General features: G+C 47.0%; 7 protein-coding genes and 1 non-coding gene across 8 annotated transcripts; 4 read left to right on the forward strand and 4 right to left on the reverse strand.

Annotated features, from left to right (window-relative positions):
* Nucleotides 1-1,020: 1,020 nt before the first annotated feature.
* LY89DRAFT_562908 (uncharacterized protein) lies at nt 1,021-1,755 on the forward strand (the record flags this gene model as incomplete). The annotated part of the gene is made up of 1 exon (XM_018208486.1): nt 1,021-1,755. A coding segment is annotated over one exon (735 nt), but the record flags the coding sequence as incomplete, so codon positions are not given.
* A 465-nt stretch (nt 1,756-2,220) lies between these two features.
* On the reverse strand, nt 2,221-5,216 carry LY89DRAFT_783924 (uncharacterized protein; the record flags this gene model as incomplete). Its single annotated transcript, XM_018222735.1, has 3 exons — nt 2,221-4,384; nt 4,523-4,862; nt 4,910-5,216. The coding sequence occupies 3 exons, from the start codon at nt 5,214-5,216 to the stop codon at nt 2,467-2,469; spliced, it is 2,565 nt and encodes an 854-aa protein (XP_018069212.1). The 3' UTR covers nt 2,221-2,466.
* An 848-nt stretch (nt 5,217-6,064) lies between these two features.
* On the reverse strand, nt 6,065-7,843 carry LY89DRAFT_720313 (uncharacterized protein; the record flags this gene model as incomplete). Its single annotated transcript, XM_018218558.1, has 5 exons — nt 6,065-6,773; nt 6,857-7,099; nt 7,152-7,292; nt 7,349-7,587; nt 7,641-7,843. 5 exons carry the CDS (start codon nt 7,841-7,843, stop codon nt 6,079-6,081), a joined length of 1,521 nt encoding a protein of 506 aa, XP_018069213.1. The 3' UTR covers nt 6,065-6,078.
* A 1,152-nt stretch (nt 7,844-8,995) lies between these two features.
* On the forward strand, nt 8,996-9,086 carry LY89DRAFT_t45. Its single transcript has one exon. It is a non-coding gene; the product is annotated as a tRNA-Val (tRNA).
* Nucleotides 9,087-9,194: 108 nt separating this feature from the next.
* Nucleotides 9,195-13,177, reverse strand: LY89DRAFT_620076 (uncharacterized protein). The gene is made up of 4 exons (XM_018210900.1): nt 12,843-13,177; nt 12,259-12,773; nt 9,572-12,213; nt 9,195-9,518 (listed from the first exon to the last, which is right to left on the reverse strand). The coding sequence occupies exons 1-4, from the start codon at nt 13,073-13,075 to the stop codon at nt 9,348-9,350; spliced, it is 3,561 nt and encodes a 1,186-aa protein (XP_018069214.1). The 5' UTR covers nt 13,076-13,177; the 3' UTR covers nt 9,195-9,347.
* Nucleotides 13,178-13,268: 91 nt separating this feature from the next.
* Nucleotides 13,269-14,986, forward strand: LY89DRAFT_124090 (kinase-like protein). The gene is made up of 2 exons (XM_018205181.1): nt 13,269-13,645; nt 13,694-14,986. The coding sequence occupies exons 1-2, from the start codon at nt 13,384-13,386 to the stop codon at nt 14,851-14,853; spliced, it is 1,422 nt and encodes a 473-aa protein (XP_018069215.1). The 5' UTR covers nt 13,269-13,383; the 3' UTR covers nt 14,854-14,986.
* LY89DRAFT_686488 (putative 60S ribosomal protein L27a) lies at nt 14,919-15,981 on the reverse strand. Its single transcript, XM_018215296.1, has 3 exons — nt 15,935-15,981; nt 15,602-15,800; nt 14,919-15,419 (listed from the first exon to the last, which is right to left on the reverse strand). Exons 1-3 carry the CDS (start codon nt 15,964-15,966, stop codon nt 15,201-15,203), a joined length of 450 nt encoding a protein of 149 aa, XP_018069216.1. The 5' UTR covers nt 15,967-15,981; the 3' UTR covers nt 14,919-15,200.
* A 744-nt stretch (nt 15,982-16,725) lies between these two features.
* On the forward strand, nt 16,726-18,319 carry LY89DRAFT_620085 (cytochrome P450). The gene is made up of 3 exons (XM_018210901.1): nt 16,726-16,970; nt 17,016-18,037; nt 18,088-18,319. Exons 1-3 carry the CDS (start codon nt 16,780-16,782, stop codon nt 18,222-18,224), a joined length of 1,350 nt encoding a protein of 449 aa, XP_018069217.1. The 5' UTR covers nt 16,726-16,779; the 3' UTR covers nt 18,225-18,319.
* The last annotated feature ends 1,047 nt before the right edge of the window (nt 18,320-19,366 follow it).

A 19,366-nucleotide genomic window follows, 5' to 3' on the forward strand; every position in this document is an offset into this window, starting at 1 on the left:
GCTGCATATGCTGAATGTTGCAGGGAATTCCACAGCTCTGGGTTGCGACTTTTACGCTCTCATATAAGATGGTTGATGCAGCATTGGTTTTACAAGATCTCGTTCAGGCCGGGGGCGATAAGCTCGGAGCTCAATGATGGTGAGGTTTCGAAGAACTTTTTGATTGCAATGAGGTATCAAGACCTGTCAAACGTTGTGGCTGTCCAAGGTCTTGTGTACTGTCATAAGCGACGAAAAGGGGGCCCATGTATAAGCGAAGCGATGAGAGACACACCACCACACATAAGCAGCTTCTTACCTTACCGCGATTTTTACTCCATTACCATGAATGCTCTAGGAACTAACTTGAGAACTGCCTTAAACCCATAATGACGTCGATATCAAACTCAATGCTACCACGCTTAACCCTTTTAGCTCCCATCTCCTAATTACCAACACTCACCTCTAAGCAAGTCTGTATAGATCTAAATAAGCATTTCCTTGCCACAACAAAAACACATACAAACCCTCGGTGGTCTAGATGGTTTATGGCGTCCGGCTGTAATAGAACAGTCTTACCGGAATGTCGCGCGTAAGTGCCCCAAGTTTGAATCCCCTCAGTTAGTAGTAAATACTAACGAACATGGGGACAAAAGTCCGTGCGTTCAGGCTGTAGAACCTCGAAATTAAAACTCTTCACATTAGGACTAAACTATCAACAACTCCACCATTATGGATCCTTTTACCACTCCACCTATGTCTCCACGTCTCCCAGGTGCAGAGATCAGAACCAAGCACAAAGAGGGCATACGCCGGCTCTTCAAATTCGCTAAAATAGGCCTGCAACAGCTCCAGGGCTACTACCACCTAGGAGACAGCACAGTTAGGAAGATCCTACTATACGATGTGCCTGAAAGAGCGCGCCCTACACGCACAGGGAGACCCAGAGAATCCCTCAATGAACAGGAGGTTAGAGATATTATTGAGTATACTTGCACCGACCATGCAACTAGAGTGCTGAATTGGATCCAAATACACGATGAATTGCAACTCTCTTGCTCTGTCAAGACCCTCAAACGCCGCTGCAAAGAAGCTGGATACTACTCTTGTATCTGCTGCCAAAAGCCCTACCTCACTAAGACCCAAGCCAATGCGCGGTGGCTGTGGGGGATAGCACACATGTTTTGGACTATTTGGGAATGGAGTCAGATACTGTACTCAGATGAGGTCACATTTCAAGTTGGAGGGAAGAAATGCAAGCAGAGGTGTATTAGGAATAAGAAGGAACGCTGTCATCCTGACTGCATTCAATTCCAAATGCATAGAGGTGGCACTATTCCTGTACACTTCTTTGGTGCTGTAGGCTACGGATACAAAAGTCCATTGATCAACATTCATGGAACTGGGAAGAGTGGGGCATTTACACAAACTGATTACCTTGCTCAAGTACTCAAGCCTTATATTCAGGATTTTTTAGCTGCTTTTGCGGCTGTTTTGGGGCCTGGGAAGACCCCTCAGTTCATGGAAGACGGCAACTCTGCTCACGGCCACAAGACTACTAGCAATATTTGTGCTACTTGGCGTACTTCTATGGGTATTACTCTATTCCCCCATCCTGCAGTTAGCCCTGATATGAATCCTATTGAGAAGTGCTGGAGGAGAATAAAACAAGCTCTCCATAGGCGCCTAAGGCAGCCAACAACTGAGGTTCAAATGGTTGTAGCAGTATTAGAAGAATGGGACAAAATTCCTCAGGAATGGATCAATGGGCTTATTGAGCAGCAGGACTTCTGGGTACACGACTTAATTAAGCGATGTGGCTGGTCTACAGCTAATTAATTAATAAAATTCATGATTCTGATGCCCTGAACGCACGGACTTTTGTCCCCATGTTCGTAACACTGTTGACTAGGTTCGACTCGCGCCTGAGGGACAAAAGTTTTTTTTGATATTTTTTTAATACTTTTGGGTTGAGCTCGCTTAGAAGAGCTTCGGTTGGGAAGTTGAAGGCTTTGAAGATGAGTGAGTGAGTGAGTCATGGTGACGGGTGAGAGTTATTATTTGAGGTTCACTTTTGGGCTTTGAGGGAGTTCAAAATCCCTTCGGTATTTGATTTTGGTTAAGATCTGAGATTAAGCTCATAGAGAGTGCGTTTAACTACTTTCAAGTTCTGTGATTCTGTTAGAGGCTAATAACCTAAACACTTATGTTCATGAGATGTGAGCTTGATGCTATCAGAACCTCATCACTCCTTTGGTTTTCTATGAAAGATTGGCTGTTTTCTGAGCCTAAGCTAAATTAAAATATGGAAAAAGTTTGTCATATAAACATATCGAACTTGCAACTCATAAAGCAAGCGCAGTCTGACCGACCAGATTTGGAAATCAGTTGCCCATATATTCACGTGCGAGACGATCTGTTGAGCCTGAAGAGTTAATCCATTTTTTTGAGCTCATGTATCGTCTCAATCCACGTTCATGGCCTCCATCATACCAAGGACACTCGTCCATTCTGCTTGAATCCAAGTTCCATAACCCTAATAGAATCAAGAGGGTGGAGCAATACGCCCTTCGTGGCTTCAACTTCCTTCTCAATCTCTTCCACCTTCAACTCAGCTGCCTTGATGAGCCTTGAGACCCATTGTGGGTCTCCTGCAGCCTCCGTCATGATAAATGAGCGAGACTTCCATTTGGTCAAGTCGACAGTGTATCCTGCTGCTCGTCTTGTCTCTTCATTACTACTTTCATCCATCAATAGTCTCAAAATAGACTTTTCCCTTGTATCGTACCACGAGTATGCTCTGATATAATCAGCCAATTCTTCAAGAACAAGCTGTCCGGATCCTTCAATTTGAAATTGCACCAGCTCCAGAGTCCGTGTGAGCCACTCCGGGTAGACCACCTGCCATCCATTGGCCACTCTTTGAAGAGTAGCGTTGATGCCCTTCGTGGTGTTGATAAGGTCTTTCCACATATTCATGGCTTCGCCGTCCATCAACCCATGTGTGTAACAATCGCCGATTACCTCGAAACGAGGTGCTGAAATATGTTTGCGGAGAATGAAGGGAGTCTGGCCGCCAAGAAGGGCACACAAACGGTCACCAGCACGCATTCTTGCAGGCCCAAGTCCAATATAGCCACGCTCGGTGATGAAAAAGGTTCGTCGAGCTGTCGCTAATCGGATTGTATTATCGATGCTTGAAGATACTGGTTTTCCAGCCTCAGCATTGTTTTGGTCTCCGAGATCTCCGAACAATATCTTCCAAGCCAGCTCGCCGGCCAGGTAATGGTTGGGACCTCCTTGCAGCAACCAAGTAGTGACTGATTCATGGTCGTCATTTATCAAGGGCTCGATGGTGAAGCGTCTAGTACCAGAATCCGTAGTGACCGTATCAGCGCAAATTGTCCTTCTGAAGGCATCACCTAATCCATAAGAAGTACGGATATACTCTTTGGCTTTATTGTGTGGCCCGAAATGGTCAACTAATAAGCGTGCCCATGACCGTACAACCGACACTAAGAGCCCGTCCGAAAATGCGGTCTCTCCGATCACTGCGACTCTGTCAATGGCTACTCCTGACAGCTCAAGAACGTGCTTCCAATTCTTCAAGGACACTGCTTTTCCACGAGCATGTTCAAATTTCTGGACGGCTTTCAAACATAGCTCCTCCTTTGGACTATCTCGATCAGTAACAGATGGTAACCAATCCGTCCAATCGGAGGTTCCTAAAATATTGTTGAATCGTTCGACGATTTGATCGGTGCTCCCGGTACCGGTCACTTCTTTCAGTGATGTTCTGCCTGATAGTGACGCTAGCACATCCAAGTATCCGAGGATACCAGTCTTTTCATCGTAGACAACGCATCCATTAGTTGCATTATACTTAAACGTATTATCGGCTCGACGACGATCAAGATCATCATACGTAGCACTCCAGTCTGGAACCCACGAGGAAAGATCTTGCCGGTCTTTCCTGCCAAGGTCTCCAGCGAGTACATCTAGCGATCTGGTTGTCCTTATGAGATCCAAGACTGTTTCCTTGAAGACCTCAGGCACGTTGAGGGAGTAATTGGGGACGATTGAAGTCTGCCCACGAGCCAGACCGAGGAGTGCAAAGACTTTGTCACGATCATCGCTTGCTTTTCGACCACTAGATCGCCGCATAAGTGATAGAAGATCACACTCCTTCTCATGTCGCCACACCGTACGCATGCAGTCAATGTCTAGAACAATTTGACTAAAATATGTGAGGACGGATGAGTACTCATGGGGCAATGGCAATGGATATACAGAGGATCGATTATACGAGTTCCATTGAGCAGCAGTGACGAACATTTCCCAAGGCGCTGAAGCAGACCCGTAGACCATAGTCACACGCTGAGGAACAACTATCTCCTGGATAACCCTGTTATTAAGATCTCGAAGTCAGTATACATATATCATTTGAGACGATATCAATCTCTTGAGAATACATTCGGAGCACTAAAGCTGCGGGCTCCTGCTCTAGATATACCAAGGAAGAAGAAGCTTGGGCCAAACTCACCAGATCCTGTTCCACCATCGGCATAGCATCATCTGTCTCAGTCCCTCGAAGAGTTTGCGTTGATAGTCGTCATCAGTAGATCGTTGAGAGTCAGTACTGAATGCCGGAAAACGACTCAACCCTCGAGTTGCAGAGAGAAGTCGAAGAAAGCAAAAGACCTCAAAAGCGTTGTCCAATCTGCTTTTGCCGGCAAGAGGCGCGTGAGCAGTACATCGAGCACGAAAATCCACCATCTTATCTTCATCGCTGGCATCGCATTTGAAATGCGTAGTAGAAGACACTAGAGATTTCATCAACGCTGTAGGGCTTAGATGTGGGACTTCGCCGAGATAGACAATGACTTCTTCTGAAGATGAGTCCTCTCCAAATTATTCGATTGATTGATACAGAGTGCGTCCACCCAAAGACAAAGATCATCGTCATTGCGTCGAAGCCGTCGAAGAGCAGATTCGAGGTTGACAGTGACTTGGAACTGGTGCCCATCTACAACAATAGGTCGAGTGGCCTTTGGAGAGCTCCACGCATACGACGGAGCTTTGTAAACGGGGTTGCGGGATAAAAAGGCTTGGTATAGCTGGCACTGTATTCTGTCTGTCCATTTGCCGCGGAGGACCTTGACCAATCGGGTTTCCCTGTCGCGCAGGTTGTGGTATACTTTGCTTTGCACGCCCTCCAGAAAAGAAATGGTCTCCATGATGGTATCTGCCGGCAGATTCATACTGATGACTTTGATGCTGATGAGGATTGTAAAGATGAGGATTCTAATTAAAAAAGAAGTGAAGCCTGGAGATGCAACCCGATTGTCGGCCATGCAATTGCCTCGTTGGTTCGCCTTGCAGAGCGCAAAAGCGCCACTGATAAATGTGTTTCGGACATCTTGCAGCTATCGCTGACTAGACGAGGTACGATGAGATCGGCGAGTCAATTGTTGATATATTAATGATGAAGCACGGCTTAGACAAGTTGAGGAAAGATAAAAAGTGAAGAGGAGAGGTTAGGAAGGAATTGAGTGAGGGAAGCGCAATAAAGCGGCTCCCGTGTGTTACATGCTAGAACTAAAGCGGCATAGACTGAAGCTAGACATATCTAGAGCTTCACTTCGTCTCTACATTGAATTTGCGGCGCTGTCTATAAATTCTGTTGTGTTCAAAGCATCTTATATGTCGCAACTGTACGTTGTATACTGCGAGCCTCAGCAGCATGCCGATCACGGGATTCGTGATCCACCAGCCTATCTAGAGCTTCAGCTACGGTGCTCCGAGAACCTCTGGGGTTGACTCTTTTCTTGCCATCATCGACTCAAGTGGGAATCCTAGAGACTATTTTCTCTGCGTATTGTCTTACACTTCTGGATATCACTGAGTACTGGGGCTGCAGTGATGCCCCAAGACCGCGACGCCAATCGACGAGCGCTCATGGCGAGACTGTTCTTTTCATTCTTCCAGCCAAAGGCCACTTGAGGAAGTTCTCGAGTGAGGTCAACAGAGACACACAATTTCACAATCGCTTTCTGCGCTACTGCCTCCTATCTGAGCATTTATACTCTTACGTGGAATTCACAACCTGATCAATACGGCTTCGCCCGCTCCCACCAGCACTTTCCCCGAAACCACATGGTCGTATGTCTTCTTACCAACGATTTGGGCGTTCTCGTTAACGTACTGGCCTGCAAACGCGATATTCTCAGCAATATCAACGCCAGGGCTCGTCAGCCTGGAGATTGTGGCCTTCTCCCAGTGCTTGGGGAGAACCAAAGCCGTGTACGGCCGTCGAATAAGGTCAAATGTCCAGTTCCACATGTTGAGGTTGACGGCCACAATAGATTCGAGAATTCTTGAGTTATAGACAGCATAGGCACCGAAATTTGTCTCGTTAAGAAGGACTTCTATTTGCTTGTTACCACCAGCAAATACCGCTGCGTTGAACAAGTTCCCGTAATATATCGGCTTGACGTGCGGTTCCGTATCGTTGTAATATATTGGCTGCCATGGCGAATAGCGATAACGGGTTCCCATATGAAAGTGGACTCGCGATACCCGGAGTGAGGACAAATACATGGTATAGTCGACTGCCCAGACAGCGGATGCCATCACGTCTGAGATGTTGAAAGCTCCTTGACACGAAATGGAGTTCGTCTCGCCAATCACATACTCGATTCCCGATTGGGCCGTTATGTTACCGAGATAATCGTGGTACCAAACGCGGGATAACATGTTCGTACGGTTGAACAGAGTCGTTTCAATGGTAGGGCCTACGCCAGTGTAGTCACAGTTGGCGCCCATATACTGTGCCAGTTTGGTCAGCTGCTGGTCCAAGATGAAGTCAACATCGGACTCGCCTCGTGGTCCGAAACCGTCTTGGCCATGTTCGAACGCATTCCATCTAACTCGGCATTCTGCACGTTCCAAAACGTTCTGTTTCCAATATGCCGAGGAGCCTCAAAAGCACAGCCCTGGAACAAGCGCATGGCACCCTCGCCCGTCAAGTTATAGCTGATAGCCGTAGCGTACTGATTCCACTGAGTTACGTAGCTCTGGATTGTCCAATTGCTTGGTCGACGCGAGCCTCCGGGCCAGCCTGGAAGTGTTTCAGTTTGTCGAACATATATGTACTAGGTGCGACGACTCACCGTCAACCTCATTCCCGATTTCAAATGCGTACAGAGAATCACCTAGTGCTGTATGGGCAGCATAGGCTTCAAGCACACACTGGTCAAGACCATTGCCGACATTGAACAATGTCTCATTCACCGGATTGAAAAAGTTCAGCCCTAGGTAAGACAATCCAGTTAATAAGATAAAGTTAAGACGTTACGTCCAGTCCTACCGTATATATACTGCGTTCCTTCAGGGAATTGCTGGAATGACTCAAACCATGCCGGACCAAGCATGGACTTCGACGGCTGGTCTGAAGCCACAGAGGAAAACGGGTCGATGATAGCTACAGACTGATTCGGGTAATACACAGCAGAATTCTGGGTACTGCCCCCGATGCGGAAGATTGGATACGCTCCAGAAATATCATGCAGATTCTGGACAACTTGCTTGGAGAACAGGTTTGGGTTTCTGAGAAGCTGGTAAGCAAGGAGCGAAACAGCGGATTGCTGTTGCCACCGCACGAGTTGTTCCCACCATAGTCAGCCATGTACGAAAACTCAATTGAGAATGATTGGTATGCTGCATCAACAATTTGTCGTCCTGGGGCAGGAGAAGAGGGCGGCGAGAGGGTTATGGTGCGAGTGATGTTTGGGTTAGAGAATTCTTTCGATGCTACAAAGGGCATCAGCCAGATGAAGATTACGAGACTCGCAGCAGAAGCCATTGTGAACCGTTTGTGCTACTAATTTCAACGACCTGCGACCTCAATCGTTCTCTCTTGTATTTAGGTACATTGCATTCGAGTATCATCCTTATTGATCGATACTGTATCGCAGACAGATGTCCCGAAAGGCGGAGATGGAAAAATTACGGTTCTATATTCTTTGGATAAATAAGCATAACCCCTCTGTTAGTCGCTTATTGTCCCAAAATCCTTATGCACCCTCCAGGAATATTTATTACAGATCCAGAGACTGCAGTAGCGTGAGCATGAACAAGGTCATCGATCAAAATCCCCGCATCGAACGGGTACAATTAACGTTACTACAAATCGCTTCTCCATTCATATTAGAGTTTCAACACTTAGCCCCACCATCCCCGCTCTAGCTCCTGCACCCCAGCTTCTGCATCATTTCGGTTTCCGCCGAAGGCAATCCGGCTCCAGATTCTTTGATGGCTAGTGTTGATCTCGTATACTAACCTTTTTTTTTCTACCTCGCTAGTGATGTCCTCTTCATTCTCGAGGTAGTGTTTCGTGCTGTGATGACAAAGATGCTAGTTGAGTCCTGCGTAGGATCAAGGAAACGCTTCGAAGACTACTTGTATGGAGTTATAAATCAATCATTGTGAAATAAATACCCATCTCTTTCCGGACCTCTTCGTGTACCTCATGCTGAAAGCTTTCCCGCTCGATACTTAGTGAGTGCTCGCTGAAAGACTCAAAAGGTTGGAGCTAACTTCGCCTGGACTATTTCTGTAAGCACATCTGACGAGAACATAGAGTTCTGACAGGCTGAGCGTTGGAAGTGGTCTATATTGTGTGTTCTCTTCTCTGTGTTGGAGTGGGTAGATTCGTTCTGGTGAACAGACTGCTGTTTGCAAGTCGAAACTCCAAACTAAATACTGCACATAACTCTAACAACAACAAATCTTAACCCTTCCTCACAAGCTTATATCGAACTCTAGTCGACCTAACTCTCACTCCGAAACCCAACTCCCCCCAAAAAGCGTTCCTAGCAAAAAAACCCTTGCTCCTTCCTTCCAAACCCGCCTCTCGCTTAACCTCCCTTTCCTCCCAAAAGAGCAAGAACCGCAAACACGCGCCTTCAGCAAGGACTCCATAAATCCAAATACGCAAGTCGAGACCGTGAAGCAAGCCGAGTTGGTCCAGTGGTTAAGACGTCTCTCCCACAAAGAGTAATCCTTAAGTGCAGAGAAGGTCGCGCGTTCGAACCGCGCACTCGGTATGCATACTTTTTTTGCCCGTTTCTTGTCTCTAATCTTGTCCTCCGAAATATACCGTCGAGTTACATACTCTCACGTTTTAACATAAAATTTTCTTTTGAGAACGAGTTCAGAAGTCTTCGCTTGATTCATTATGCATGACCATAGGTACAAACGCCAGCATCCCATTCATGCATGCCTTTCCGTTTGCTTCCACCAACTCCACATCCCACATTACATGCATATACATCGTAACAAACCGTCTTGCCATTTTACATCGAGAATTACGCATTTGCTTGCACGACCCTGAAACCACCAGATACCAGCTTCGTAATCTCCTCGTTCTTATGCTGCAATAAACTAAGTGCATACGCAACATCGTTCCACTGTCTCTCAGTCTCACATCTCGCCAATCTGGCCGCGAGTTTTTCTGCGAGCTGTTTAGCGTGTTTGTCCTGTTCTTCAGGTTAGCGAAGTGCATCATATACATGTCAAGGGGTTTCCATACCTTTTCAATAAAGCCCGCCAAGAACTTGATGATCCTCCTCAGCGAGTCTTCTTCCAAGTCCTTCTCCGCACTCAACAGACTGAACATATCAACGAAGTGATTGTACACCGCATTGTCCTTCGTGCTCAACTCTGTGAAGAACATGCGACTGAGATCAGCGATTCTCTTGTCTTCGTCTTCGAGACACTTGGCCATCTCTCCAAGTTGGCCCTTGACCTTGACTTGGCCAGCCAGGATCAAGAATGTTAGGGTCATCAAGCAAGTTCTCTTGACACTAGCATCCTTGTCGTTAAGACGTCGGTAAAGGAAGTCCGTGTTCTCATCGATGAGATGGTTGAAGCAGACCGCCATATCACCAAGCGCGATGACCACATTAGACCGAGTGATGGGGTCCTTCGATCGCTCAAGGATAGTGATTAGCAGAGGTAGGTTGGTTTCGCAGTATTCTGAACTGACACACATGAGCTTGGCTAAGCACAGTGTTGCGGCTGCTTGAAGATTCCTATCTCTGTAGGTAGTGTTGTTTGAGCAAATCTCAGACACCAGAGGACCAAAATTGGTCAGCAGTGAGTTCTCGCCGTACAAGAGCTCACGTTCTCGAATATGCGCCATAGCCTCGGTGAAATCATCCTCAGTCGTGCCACCAATCATGTCAAGATCGTCTGCTGCTTCTTTTGCAGCCTTGTCTGCTACAGTTTCGGCAGGTTTGTTCTTCTCGGCTTCGACTTTCCTCCTCTTGAAGTCTAGCTCACAAAGCTCGAGGTGAACAATTTGTTTGATCGCAACATGTCCAACAATGAACAGAAGCTGTGAGAGACCAATTGATCCTTTAACCTTGGATTCTGGTTCTACTGGTTCGGGTGGTGGTGATACCATCTGTGAAGTCTCCGGCTCCTCTGGCTCAGGTGTCTTGGCTATCCGTTGCTGGAACACACGCTTCGTCTTCCGTCGCAAAATTTCGGAGCAGAGGGTATCGGGGTGCTTCGACAAAGTGTAGATGGCACTAATTGCTTGTTCAGCAACGCCATACCATTCCTTGTTGTCAGACTCAATCTCCGTGATCGCTGCTAGCTTTACAAGGACAGCATGATCATTAGGAAGCTTCGACGTTGGCACACTTGTCTCCTTGGCTTGTCTTCCGGTGGGGTTGATTCGTCGAAGTGCTATACATGTATATTTTGCCAATTGGAGATCTGATCGACCAAGGCTTCCAAGACCAACCCGCAGCATCGTCTCCATTTCACCAACAACAATCTCTGGCTTAGCAGTAGCCAGCATGCCCAGAACGATGATGGAACCACGACGTTGGCTCTTCGAGATCTCTCTCTTCTGGACACCGTAGACTTGCCATAGCTTTTCGATAACAAGGTCGCTGATATGACCGGCCTTCATCATCGTACTAAGTAGCAGTTCCAAAGATGTCAACTCAGCAGGTGTTGCTCCGAATGTCAAGCTGATCATGTTTCGGGCGATGTAGTTCGAGGCATCATTGGCAGTGAAGGTCGGTGGAGCTTCGAAGAAGAGACTCTTGTAGACATCGATGAGATGATTCTGGACGCCCTTTCCCTCATCGCTGTTTCCTTTGGTCCAGATAAGCCGCAGCATTCTTCGTATACCCAGTTTGTTTTGCTCAATGTCGTAAGCATCACCTGTGTGGAAGTAGTCCATAGCCTCAATGACTTCGCTCTTGTTCTTCGAACCGAGAAGTTGACAAATTGTGGTGGTTGCACCATGCAAAACCTCAATGAACTTCAAAGCTTCCACATAGTATCGTCTCGTAAGAGTCAACTTGTTGATAGCCTCCGAAGTAGCAGCTTCCTCCTGTGCTTTCTTGATTGCAGCAATTTTCTGCTCGTCAGTCATTGGCTTTTGTGGTGAGTCGGATTCGATGACTGTGGCATCGTCCAGAAGTTGCGTATCCACAGTCTTATCATTGCCGTCGAGGCCTCCAGGAGTGCCGGCTGGAGGCTTCAATGCGTTCAATTCTGCGTCCACAGCGTCCAATCGAGCATTCCATTCCTTCTGGGAAAGCATTCCACCATGCATAACGTTGAAAGGGTGAGTTTTGATGAGCGTTCCGAGTAGTTTAATAGCATTTCGTCGAACGTTGCTGCTCTTATCCTCCAAACTTCTTGCAGCAAGCTCAGCGGCCTTCTGTCTGCGCTTGGGAAACTTTTGCTCAAGTCCACAAAGTTTGACGTATACCTGGATAGTCCGGCAACGACAATACGGATTGAGATCCAAGAATCGCTCCTCCAAGACATCAAAAAAAGCGTTGAGCTGTGACTTGTGGTTGTCGCCTCGTTCTTCCTGCTTGCTCAAGTCTGCTACCAAATTTCCGCAAACCTCAATCAAAGCACATCTCAAGGCATAAGACTCGCTGTCGAGTTGCTTTGCAAGCATAGTCATTTGCTTGATGACTAGTCTAGGGGCGAGCTCTGATAGCTTGACAATGAAAGATGACACGGACTTCGGTCCTTTGGTATCATTGCTGTTAAATTCTTTGTTGCTCAATTCAGTCATAATCTCGCCTGCGAGTTGGGCGTAGTCGTATTGTTCAGAGAGGATATGGAGAAACTCTGCCATCGGCTCTGCAAGATGCTCGAAGTATGTCAGATTCTGGACAATCGAGATTTGAGCAGCTACTCTTGTCAGCCTCGTCCAATAGTATCAGGATTTACCCATACCGTAACCATGTCCGTGATGCTTCACAGCTATACACAGAACCTTGAATGCACGCATCTTGATTTCATTATTCTTAACCCTCTGTTCGCTCTCAAGAACCATATAAACAGGTCTGGTCAGCAGACCAATGAAGGTATCTCGTTCAGAAGTCGTCAAGAAAATTTTTGATAGCTTCAACTTGAGGACTTTGCACATAACATCAAGAGCAGTCTGGAGTTGTGCCGACGAATCCCAATTTCCGTCCTTATCTTTCGATGCCGTCTTCGATTTGGCAGCTTTTCCTCTGCCTCGTGCAGCAGGTGCCGTCGTCGACTTCTCCGCCGCTTTTGTCTCGACAGCTGCTATGGTCCATTGCAGCAGAAAGCCGAAGACTTCTAACAGCTGTTTGTGATGCGAGACCAGCTCTTGTTCGTCCGATTCGAGATCGTTGTGGATAACGTCGGCTTCCGTTGAAAGACCCGAGACAACGAGATCAAAGATCTTGCTCAAGGCATGTGTAGGCAGGACGGAGGAGGACCTAGAAAGTTTGAAGAGCTCAGAATCTGGTTCTGTGGGATATATAGCATCTAAGGAAATGGGGGCACACTTTAACAGAAATTGCAAGGAATCAAATGAAGAGCTTCTTGTGATCGCATCGGGATTCTCTGCCACTGCATCAACTATTGGATTCAGTACGGTATTTATCAGTGAGTTGGTGAGTGAGTCTGGGTCGTTTTCGCAATCGACGAGGTTTGAATCTGCTTCAGGCGTAGCGATCGTGGCAGGATCGCTCATGTAGTGCTTAAGAGCATCGTTGATATCGAATTGAATTGTGTCCATCGTGGCTATATGGGCGCAGTGTTCTGCACGACGAGAACAGCATCAACAAAATGTGTATTGCTGCTGGAGGAGTGAGGTTATCGTCGCAAGTCGCCAATGTTGACATCGGCCACCCGTGGAGACGCGTTTGTTTATTAGCGGCCAGATCGGGCGTAGCACAGATATTGGCTGTTGACACCCCACCGACGTTATTCTGCAGGCTGTACCTGAAACTAAACAACCAATTGCAAGGCCCTCCCACCTCTCACTTCTTGTATCTTTTAGGACTTATTGCTCTGCGACTATAGTCGAAGCTCGCAAGCTTCAATATGGCAGCAATTCGTCTCAGGAACGCGAAGGTACCGTTTGAAATCCACCACGACGAGATGGACCCCGACGAGTCTTTCGAGGAGCAAGAAGACTTGGGCGAATCAAGACCCGAGGGCGACGAAGAGGATGAACAGGACTCGGACTTCTCTGACGATAGTGATGGCGTAGTTGACCCGTCTGTACTGGAGGACATGGAGAAACTTGAGGAGACTTTCAAGGGCATAAAAGACCGTTTTCGTCTCATCAATCGGATCGGAGAGGGTAATTCACATGTCACCAAGGCGTTTTGTATTCATTAACGCGTTGTAGGTACTTTCTCGACAGTGTACAAGGCCGAGGATCTGTTATACGAGCATTATGATAATGATTGGGACATTGAGGAAAAGGAAAATAAATGGACGTCACCACCGTTAAAGAAACAACGACGGATCGGAATGGATGCTCTTGCGGATATGGATGAATATGCTCAGCAAAGACGAAGACCGAAATATGTTGCTATCAAGAAGATTTATGTCACCAGCAGCCCTTCACGAATTCTCAACGAATTGGATCTTCTTAATGACCTTCGAGGTTTCGACTCCGTATGCCCACTGATCACGGCGTTTAGACATACGGATCAGGTGGTTGCAGTGCTTCCTTACTTCAGACACACTGACTTCAGAGAGTACTTCAGGAAGATGACAGTCGACGATATGCAAATCTACTTTCGGTCACTATTTACTGCCCTGGCTGCAGTTCACTCAAAAGGCATCATACACCGGGATATCAAACCAACCAACTTCCTCTACGAACCCGACAAGAGACGCGGTGTCCTGGTAGATTTTGGACTTGCTGAACGAGAAGATGGCCCAGACATGAAACCATGTTTATGCGGAGAAGGAGTAACAGAAAGAAGGCGGCGTGTCACGAATAGTGTGGCAGCACAAACAGGACCAATAGGAGGATATCCCAAGAATGACTCTCGGCCATCACGAAGAGCGAATCGTGCTGGAACTAGAGGATTCCGTGCTCCAGAAGTGCTTTTCAAGTGTACAGATCAATCCAGCAAGATTGATATATGGTCAGCTGGTGTCATTCTGTTGACTATCCTGTCCAGAAGATTCCCTTTTTTCAACTCAGCAGACGATGTTGAGGCTATGATTGAGATTGCCACCATCTTCGGTGTTAAGAGGATGAAGCAATGTGCACTGCTGCACGGCACCGTTTTTGAGACAAACATTCCCACAATAGGAGACCGAGGATTCCTGCTTGAGAAGATCATTCTGTGGTCAACATGTAGGAATGATGGAGGGAAAGGAGGTTCCGAGATTCCACTAGATGCCAAAGAGAAGCTCGCTGTACGATTTCTGGAGAGATGTTTCGAGCTGGATCCAAACAAGCGAATCAGTGCCGAGGAAGCTCTAGAGCATGAATTCTTGAAGAAGAAAGAGGAGGTGTATGGTGATGATGACGAAATGCACATGTTGTAAGATATACCATGAGGATGGCGTTGCTGAGTGATTGGAGTTGCTAGGCGGGGAAAGCATAGAAAGGCGTTCATTGTATATAGTTAGCATTGCTTTGCTGTATGATCGCATTGTTGGGTCTCTGCTTGCAAATTAAGATACCACGAAAAACAAGATATTAAAACACCACCAACGACAATCTCACTGGTCCCAATTGTGGTTTGAAGTTTGTGCTTTTCATTTCATATGAAGAAGTCCCATGGCCGTAATGAAAGCCACCAAGTTCTGCGATGCCATGCATTTCCCGCTCGAAAAGCCCAAGCCCAACCCTTCGTTCAGTTCGATTTACCACGCTGAGTAAAAGCAATCAATCAGGCAACCAGCTCAACGACACCACCAGCCTCTGTGATCTTTCGCTCCGCCTCCTTGCTGAACCATCTTGCGCGTACAACCAGTGGGACCTCTGGGATTCTGCCCTTGCCGAGAACTTTTGAGTAGCCGAGGGGAAGGAGATCGAGGACGGGGACGGTGTCTTTCTTGCTGCCGGAGAGGTATTCATCGCGCTTCTCGGCGGGGACAAGGGACCAGAGCTTTGAAAATAGTGTTAGCATCGACTCATGTACCAATTGTACCAGAGTCATTCTGCAGCAAATCCTCCTTCAATCCTCGTCGCTATATCGTGATCGTGATTCTCCTCGAGATCCAGTAGCATCCCAATCATCCCTCATCATCCACCCACCCCTCCATCCAAAGAATAATGTAACAAACGCACCTTATCAAGATTGATAACTGGCTTCCAGAAGTGGTTTCCTTGCTTGTGGAAGTATCTCATTCCGACCTTTCCAAAGTAACCCGGATGGTACTTGTCCATGTTCGTCCTGTGGTGATGTTGTCCACCAGCGAGACCTCGACCACCGGGATGCTTGCGGTGCTTTCCTACACGACCGTGACCGGCGGAGACGTGTCCGCGACTATATTCATTATCTCATCAGCTCGATTCTTCATCTTCGTGCCCTCCTCGATGTTGACAAGCCTGCGCGCGATCGACAATCGTGGGTTCGCGGCTGGCAGATAATTGAGGATAGATATGAGGGAGGCTACATACTGCTTGCGGGTCTTGCTCAAGTGAGTAGGCATCTTGTCGTGGTTTTCGAGGATGCAGTTGTTGTCGTGAACTTTTCACGATCTCGAAAAAATGGTAGAATGTCTTCGTGGGTGAGCTAGTCGTAAGCGAGCTTCCTACGTGGTCTGGAAATTTAGGCCATAAGTGTTTCACGTGACTGTGGGATATCAAAAAAGAATCGCACATTTAGCCGCAGAATTTATTGTGTTGGAACTGTTGGTTTGTTTCGTGTGAAGACTTGATAATTAAATGGGATAGTTTTTTCCAATTGTATATTCTTCCTATGAGTTATCGTACCTTATCGTGCTATTATTCGGACTTCTCTTGCGTAGAACGTTCATTGTCAAGCATAGCTCAAATTTCATGGCAGAGCACTCCTCGAGACACGTCTAAGATCATTGACAAGTCGAACATGAATCTATTGAAAGTGTTCTTGAAGATTATCAGAAGCCACTGCATTCTCATTGTCATCTCTCACTACGAATAGCGAATCTTGCGAGTCTTACTATAGTCTTTCAAACCGGCTTGCCTTTGGATTCTTAAGGGCTTCCAATTCCGCTCTCATCGAAAGTCAAACAATCACTAACTCAACGCTCAATAGAAGCCCTCAACGGTCTTCACCAGCAAATTTCACGATACCTCATCCTTACCGTTCTCACCTTTCAACCCCACTATATCTGATATCTGCCACCAGCGTTGAAATGCTGGCCACCATAGCTGTTGGTGCACTCATTGTTCTGCTTGTATGGATTGCTTCCGAGCTCGTGGCAGTGATCTCTCCGCTCAGTGCGATACCGAATGCTCATTTCACAGCGCCTTTCTCTCGGATGTGGCTGCTGTGGATCAGAGGAACAGGGAGAGAATTTACCGCACGCCTCGCCGCACATCGCCGGCTTGGGCCAGTGATTAGAATTGGTCCTCAGGAAATCAGTATTAACTGCATCAAAGATGGCGTGCGCACAGTATATGGTGGCAACTGGGATAAGTCAAGCATGTACGATGGTTTCACGCAATTTGGGTAGGCCGTCAATATGCCAGTATTTGATGCACGCTCACATGGTAGGTTCTCGCCACTGTTTGCCATACGTCAAGCAGGCCTTCATTCGGAAAGGAAACGTGTCTTCGCTCATGTCTATTCGAAATCTACAATTGTCAATTCGGTTCAATTTGCTGAACTCCTTACCACCATTGGTGTGGATAGGCTGCTGCCAAGATTACAAGAAGTTATCAAGAACCGTGACGCTGTGGAGGTGTTCTCTTTGACCAGAGAGTACAGCATAGACGTCGTCACTGCTTATATTTACGGCGTAGGGAACGGAACCAACTTTGTCGAACATCCTGGCGAAGGATCACATTATCTATCAGCATTTCTTCACGCGGTTGAGCCCTGGGCATTCTTCGCTTCCACGGAAATCAAGCGACTGGTATATATACTCGACTGTTTCGGCTTAGACCTGGTCCCTCCTTCTGTCAGTTCTGCTTTCGATACCATTCACTCTTTTGTGCTAGATCTCACCACACGCAAGATCAGTAGTCTGGAGACAGATTTCCCTAGTGAAAAAGGCTCCATGGGCGCTTTCGAACACATGTGGCAGAGACTAGACTATATTCCAGAGGTTCAGAAGGCTAGTTTGATTGCATCAGACATGGTGGACCAAATCCATGCCAGCCATAAAGCCACCAGGACTATCCTTACTTATCTCATGTGGGAATTGTCTAAAAACTCCGAGATTCAGGATATGCTACGAAGTGATCTGAGGTCTTCGAGCGACCCTCCCAGCTCCGAACTTTTAGATGCTGTCCTCATGGAAACCATCCGTCTCTACCCTGCGGGATTTGGTCCTTTCCCTCGCGTGGCGCCGGCAAATGCAACAGTCTCCGGCTTTCTCATCCCAAAAGGAACCATCGCCAGTGCATCTCCTTACATGCTTGGTCGCAACTCTGATCTCTTTCCTTCTCCTGACTCATGGCTTCCTAGGAGATGGATCCAAGCTAGTCCCGATGAGAAAAAAGAAATGAGGCAATGGGTCTGGATGTTCATGAGTGGGCCACGCATTTGTATTGGAGAACATCTGGCTGTAATTTGTAAGTGATTACTGATATAATAGTTGCAGCATAATTGCTGAAATTCGCAGCCATGAAAGCATTCGTTGTAGATGTTTATAAAGCTTACAAGACCACTATCATTGGAAATCCAGATATGAGGCAACTCGAGTCCTTCTTCTCGACACCAACAGGCGCATCGTTACTTCTACAACTACAAGTTATCTAAAAGAGGGCAGTTAAGATCATGAAGTTCATTCTCTAGATGCTGTTATTTTTTTATATCCTTTTTGATCGAAGGTAGTCCCGACCGCTCCCTTGGCCCTTAGGGTTCTCAAGGCGGCGGGCACGGGTGAAGGAATGTTTCTAATGAGTCAATATTGAAGCCTTGACATTTGACACAGGGTTGGTGGTCGCACTTGCCCACTCCTCTTGCACTCGTGTACCCACTTTCATAACGTCTCATTTATCGTTGTCTCCCTGGAGATGTGACATTCTTTCCTCGGACTCACTGACTTGTCCAGTCTCTCACATACAAATTCCTTTACCTTATTCATCATTGAACACTCCATCCTTCACCTCTCGCTTCTGGAACACATCAACTAAGTTTACCGAGATCCACAAGTTATGCTTTGCCAATACGCCACGCACTTCTCATGCCAATGGCTCCTATGAACATCATAACCACGTTCATCCCGAAGTTTGTCCAGAAGGCGGCTCTATATCCACTGAGTAGCAGTGTTGACGTGACTTTGATTTCCTCCGACGATTGCCAGAATTGCGATCTCTACAGAGGTCCCCAGTCCCCCCAAGCGCGTTGAACATTCCGCCTGCCAGACCGTGCTGAGACTCTGGCATCGTCTCGGTGATAATGATGTTAGCGACAGTATATAACACTAAGTCAGTGTCAGCAGACTAATTATATACACCAACACATCCCAGGAATTGGGATCTACCATCTTGAGCCGTTGGGGCAAGTAATTATGAGAGCCCAAAATGCTGATTTCCGATACGACGAACCTAGGGGAGCTCAAAGCCATTATCAAGGGTGCCGCCGCAGCGATTAGGCATGCCGATGTAACAAGAATGTTAGTCGGAAGCCGATGCACGAAATAACCTATGAATATACCAGTAATAGGTCCAATCAAAACATTTGGTATGAACCAGATCGCGGTCCGAAGCCCAGAGTTGCCCTGGACCTCTTGGAAACTGTACATTTGGTCAGACAGCTACCGAGGCCTCGATACTGAATGAGAAGGGGAAGGATGTTCCAGATGTTGGACTCGAGGTGCAAACAGGTGCTTTCTTTTGATTTATCGGTTGGATCAGAGAAAGTGCCGGGTGTAGACGTAAAGCTGAGACAGAGATTGT

Source organism: Mollisia scopiformis (genome assembly GCF_001500285.1).
Source record: "Mollisia scopiformis unplaced genomic scaffold LY89scaffold_16, whole genome shotgun sequence".
Taxonomy (NCBI): Eukaryota; Fungi; Ascomycota; class Leotiomycetes; order Helotiales; family Mollisiaceae; genus Mollisia; species Mollisia scopiformis.